The sequence below is a fragment of the Mytilus galloprovincialis genome, chromosome 2 (genome assembly GCF_965363235.1).
Source record: "Mytilus galloprovincialis chromosome 2, xbMytGall1.hap1.1, whole genome shotgun sequence".
Lineage (NCBI taxonomy): Eukaryota > Metazoa > Mollusca > Bivalvia > Mytilida > Mytilidae > Mytilus > Mytilus galloprovincialis.
In genome coordinates, this window is record NC_134839.1 from 29,578,238 (window position 1) to 29,584,621 (window position 6,384).

At 31.0% G+C, this 6,384-nt stretch overlaps 1 protein-coding gene across 2 annotated transcripts in view; it reads right to left on the reverse strand.

The window, feature by feature from the left end:
• The window catches only part of LOC143063325 (GTPase-activating Rap/Ran-GAP domain-like protein 3), a 244,878-nt gene extending 241,341 nt beyond the window's left edge, over nucleotides 1-3,537 (reverse strand). For both annotated transcript variants that reach the window (XM_076235403.1, XM_076235402.1), the window contains exon 1: nucleotides 2,947-3,537. In XM_076235403.1, the coding sequence (XP_076091518.1) occupies nucleotides 2,947-3,302 (356 nt within the window). In that variant the 5' untranslated portion in view covers nucleotides 3,303-3,537. The remainder of the gene's footprint in view (nucleotides 1-2,946) is intronic.
• Nucleotides 3,538-6,384: the final 2,847 nt, after the last annotated feature.

The following is a 6,384-nucleotide window of genomic DNA, read 5'->3' on the forward strand; positions in this document are numbered from 1 at the left end:
TGCATAACAAAAGGTTCAGAATAACGTAATTTTGATCAGCTGCATAACAAAAGGTTCAAATGATGCAATCGCAAAAATTGCAATAACAAAGGTTACAGTAAATAATGCAATCGTTTGAAGTCAATTAACACGAGATAGAGAGAGTAACGCAATATGAAGATCTTGTACAGTGGAATACGAAACAAAAACAGAGAAAGTAATAAAAGAGATAGAGAGAGTTACAAAATATCGCAATCTTGGGAAGTGCAATAAAGAGAGAGAAACGCAATCTCAAGATATTGTACAACAGAATAAGAAGAGATATAGAGAGTAACAAAATATCGCAATCTTGTTATTGATGTAGCTGAAAAACAAAGGTCCAAAGAATGGCGAAATCTCAAAATTTCGATCAGTGACATAATAAAAGGTAGAGAGAATAACGATCAATATGGAAAAAAAACACTTATTTTAAACAGGCGACAAACCTAGGTACAAGTATAGATAAAGGCAACAGTAGTTTATCGCTGTTCAAAAGTCATAAATCGATTGAGACAAAATAAATTCGGATTACAAACTAAAACTGAGGGAAACACATCAACTATAAGAGGAAAACAACAGAAACACTGAAGTGCAATATAGCCAATATCATATAATACTGTTTGAAAGAATGTATGGAAACACTTTAAGTTATATCAATCTGAGAAAATAGAAATCACGCGTCCTTAAACGCTTTTAATCGAAATGATACATTATAGTGAACTACTTCTTCACATATGTAAGTATATTCAATTCTTTCGTTTTCCACGAAAACCGTAAGGTTTAAGTTAAGAAAATTAATTTTACAGTATTATTTGTGTACAGTCCCTTTTAATTTTCTTTGTTTCTCCATCTTAGCTTTGGATTATGAATACATAATTTAGTTAATATTCTTGTTTCCGGGTTGCTAGTAATACTATCACATTGATTAGTATAGGAAAATTATTACTTTGGGATTTTGGTTCGGAAAGCTGCTTGGTTGGTTTATGATTAATTTTAGAAGATAAACGAACACTAAGTTCATTTATGTCATATGAATCTATGGAGATTGTTAAGATTAGCTTGGAAAGATGTACATGATTTATCATCCCACTGTTAGCATTATTAAAGTAAAATAGGCATTATGTTACAATGTTCTTTTAATTAAAGAAAGTTATCTTTTACCCGATAAAAAATTATTAGAGAAAAGAAATGTAAAATGGTTTCCTGGACACTGGCAGAAAAATATATGGTACTGAGTTATGAATTCTCTATATGGTAAAATAAACGTTGTACACTGAGCGAGGGTAGTATGGGTGAACATATTCTGCTATACAGGTAATTACTTCCACGTCAATTTAAAAACTTATCGATGTTTTAAGGTATACAATAATTACTTCCATCAACATTAAACATAATGGATAACGTGTATGTCATTTAACGTACAACTTGCCGGCCATTTTTATCTATATTTAAATTGCAATCGATTAGCAAGTAAATAGCGTTAAAGATTACCTCAACTCGTGAAGGGCTTTTCATTTTCAGGGTATCTTAATGAAAATCAAATTTAAAACGTACTCGTGTTCTCTCAGAGGTCAATGATGATCATTTTTTTTTTGCGTAAATATACCATTTCAATCCTGGTACCTATGATGAGTTTATTTATATGAATATCCCGTAATGCATGTAAACGAAATATTTACTTATTTGCCTCACAAATAAATTAAAGGTTTTTTTTATGGAACTGACAGCAAATAGCACGTTTCCATTCAAGAATATATTCCGATGATTGATTTTTACTTACTGTATGGAAATTTATTTCATATTTCCCCCTGACAATTTATAATTCAATCAATAAAAAATGCAATGTCCGACTATTTAGATTTTTCTCGTAAGGAGCTGTCATTGTCCTGCAAAAATATTCCAACTTTTACCTTGGGGAATACATTGGACAATACAATATTAACTGAAGAAGCTAAATTTCCCCAGAAGCACCTAACCTTGTCGTATCCATAAGCACATTCAGTGGTTAGTTCAGAATAAAATATGCTTTTGTTCTGTCATAACTTTAAGTAGTAGCAATGCTCACATATTCAATTCAAATAGCATTCCATCATCGATACATTGTAAAGTAATCTACACACAACTTTTTAAAAGAAAACAAGTAACCAAATATATTTCGAGGGATTCCAATTGTTTTATCAATGTTATAGTCCGATTTTAAGGTGATTCATGATATAATTAGGTTTACCCATTTTCTAGCCTAATACTAACGGTAAAAGATATCAGATTTCACTATTATTCCGAGTTCTTACATAGATTACAAGACGTGTTGATCTAAACAGAGATCAACTAGTTTTGTTTGGATGCCATTCTAAATATGCTCACAACTGATATGGAAAATGAAATCATATACAATATGAATTAATAATTATATAATATTGCATCAAGAAGATATTGTGGTAGAATAAACTCTTCCCATTTGTTTTCGTGCTACTCTAACATCGTGACTTTATAGTTTAAATCTACTTCCACTCAACACTATAAAATTCCTGATAGTTTGGGCATTTCAGTGTAATATTTGTTAATGGATGAGAAGTATTATTGACTTATTCTCCCATTCAGAATTTATAACTGAAGATCAATTGATAAATATGATATTTTATGTTTAAATCAATTAGCTATTAAAATTTTCAGTTTGATCCATCATTTTAACGACAAAAAATATACATAATCCTTGATTTTACTGTTTAAAACATGGTCCCATATTTTAAATAATGATGCGAATCTTTCCTTTTTAGTTTACAACTTCAGTACTTTTCAAAGTACTTTTCTACTTTTTTTAATGCACTTTTCGGCATATCATGTTGATTAACCATCAACTAAATCATTATAAAGTAAATATATCATATGCAATAGCAGTACAATGCAAAAAAAAAACAATATACTCACGTCTCGTCACAGAAAACCTCTTTTTGTCTTTGTAACTTTGCTCTGTTTTCATTAGATAAATCCTCAGAAGACGTGGCTACGGGCCACGCAAAATATATAGAATCTCGTACCATAGCCGACAAACTTTTCATATCCGACAATGAACGTCTTTTATAATCACATTTAGGAACTTTAAGTGCATCCATTTGTTTTTTATGGTACTTTGGTGATGTACTCTTTGCTCTTTGACTTGAGGTCCTGTCAACGACTTTAGGCACTGGCCAGGCTAAACACATACTGTCCCTGACCATAGTTGATATATTTTTGACATCAGACACAGAATACGATCTTTCATCCCGCTGTTTGTCCTTGCTCATATTTGTTATTTAGACAATGTCATTAATGAAGTCTAATATATAATTGGTACTCTAACAGAGATGTATCACGCACACTTTTCCTCACCTTTCTGGTCGATAGTTAAACTTTCCTACAATATGCAGAGAGAACAAGTCAGTCACAAAAGTCAGCTTAGTGATATACTTCTTAATCCAGTTTACGTTTATTTGTTTTTCCATGTGACTTTATTTTGTATTGATACATATATGTATATATTAAGTATGCTTTCATGACTTAATGAAAATCTGGATCATTTTATATCCAATTCATTCGTTTCATATATAATATATATCTCGTATTAATCAATAAATCCTAACGTCACAAAATTTCATATATAAATATATATATTAATATTTCAAGTATGTATCAATTTTCTGGCAATAAAAGTGAAAAAAAAATTTTTAAACATTATATTTTGCTTTTAGCACTTCAACTGACAAAGGCTATAATTGACGCTAAACTCTCTTCAGCTTGTTTATAGTAATGAATTGTGTTTAAACGTAAATAGTCGGTCCTAGAATCTACAATGCATGTTTCCCGGAGGAGTCGGTTGTAGGCAGTACTTGTGCTCTGTCGTATGTCCAATATTTTGGTAATTCCTGTAATTTATTATGTTAAATGTATGGAGAATTTTAATTACAATGCCATAAGGTTTTAATTTGAGACAAAGCTCTCTTTGGAAACCATATTAAATCTATTGGAAACCAATTTTCCAGAGGACGTAATTAATATTCTGGTATACGAAATCAATTTAACCTACAGCAACGCTGCATTTATTTTGCATCAAAAATGAAAATGCTAAAAGCCTGACAATCAACAGAAATGTTTGTTTTAGCAACACTATAAACAAAAAAGTTTAAGTAATTTAGAATGTTTGGCTCTATTCATATGGAAAGACAATTTATGCTTTTCAAAATAGAATGAGACCTCCGATACGTAAATCGTAAGATTACAAATACCGATTGTCAATATTGCTGATATAGTCGCGAGCCTTTTAAATATTTATACTGTTGGAATGAATGAAAGTGTTGCTGTCGATTCCTTTGAGTATTTCCGATGTGTTATTGCTTAATACATAAAACTTAAAACCTTTTGTATATAAAAGAATGGATGATATGGATTAAGATTCAATAATATATTAAGCAAAAAAAGACAGGACATTGAGAGGTTAACATACCAGTACACTATTTGCCGTTTTATACACTTGATAACAAACTAAAACTGAGGGAAACACATCAACTATAAGAGGGAAACTTTTGTTTTAAATATCTTCATTTTTCTTTTCATGTCTTTTATAACATATACTCGACTTGCAACTGTTAATCGAATGTTCCTGTAAATAAAATTAAGAATGGAAAAGACGATGTGTCTTGAAAACAACAACCCGTGGATGCATGTAATTGTTTATTTTGTGGTATTTATACAGTTGTTTTTACCTGAATGGCTTTCGAGCATACCCATGATTTTCAACCTGTACCGTTCTTCATAATGCCAGCAAGTAAAATTCGAAAATTACCACTGATGGTTCACTGCTAGAGGGTATCACAAGCCCAGTATTAGCACTTCGGTATTTTGAACAAACGTTTCTTTTCTTCCGTAGATAAATTTAAGAATTATTAAGAACATAATGTGCCATCTCCTTCATACAAAGTTGACCTTTCAAATATGTCGATTTTGCTAATTTTCTATGTCTCTTTTTGTCATTATATAAACTCCTCAAGTATTCATGTTTTGGTATATCAAAAATATAAAACCAACCCTTAATAAATTTCATTTGTCTGTTTTTCTGAAATTTCCTTATCATGAACGATCAAAGCCAAATATTTGGAAACCAGTGATGAATCAGAATCAAAATATGTGAAGAGCTTCTAAACAAGATAGCCATCTTATCAATGTAAGGTCAGCTTAACATGAGGAAGTTGAAACCGTAGTTTCTTATTAATTTCCGTAAGTTTAAAAACGCACAACTTAAGAAAGCTTTGATATAAATCATGTATGTAATGAATTACTGACGACTGAGCCGATAATATCTTCGAGGAGTGTGCACAGCAGCAGTATCGACCTAGTGCTTTAAAAAGGGTAAACAAATATTTTTAAATATCATACCCCCGACTAGAAGTTCTTTTCTGGACATCAGTTTCAATTTTTGGATTGGAGAATAATCAAGAAGCACTTTTCTAAAAATTACCTTCATCAGGAATGCTAAAAATTGAATATTTGAAAGATTGTATCAGAACTGGAATAGTTTATTTAACGCATCAATGTAAAAATATCGGAAATTGATGAGACTGTCATTAAAGTGAGAGGGTTAGCGCTATAGAACCAGGTTTAATCCACCATTTTCTACATTTGAAAATGCCTGTACCAAGTCAGGAACATGACAGTTCTTGTCCATTCGTTTTTGATGCGTTTTGGTATTTGATTTTGCAATATGATTATGGACTTTCCCAATTGATCTTCCTCTAAGTTCAGTATTTTTGTGATTTTACTTTTTAAGAACTTGATTACCACACAGGACCTAAAATTAATAGTCATCTAATCAATCAAAGATCAATTTTGACTGAAGAAGTTGCCTCTTGTCTTTCTTATTAATTTTTAAATTTAAAAACGACCTATTCGCCCCAATTGGTATCCAGTGTTAACTTATGTATTTATATGACAGAACTTTCTTGTCATCCTAATTATTGGAAGAAATTTTATACACACAAGTAGTATACCTAAAACGTCAAAGTTATTTTTCATTTACCTGTAGATATTATTAATATCGTTTTTTTTTCAAAAGTGATTATTTTCGACGGGTTAAATATTTCGCGGTAGTGTCTTGCCATGGCTTTGTTTGGACTTCTTTGTTTGCTTTTTGGTCTCCAATGTTTGTTTAACTGTGCATTTGCATTCAGTTATCGCAGATCAAATTTATTCGTTCAAAGTACAGTGTTCAAAGTGTGTTAAGTTACGTTTTTTGCTTGGGGTAAGCCTTCCTATTGATGTTTTATCGTTTGGTTTTTTATGTTATGATGTTTTGCTATTGTTTCAGAAAAGGGAGAAGGTTTGGTACCATTAAAA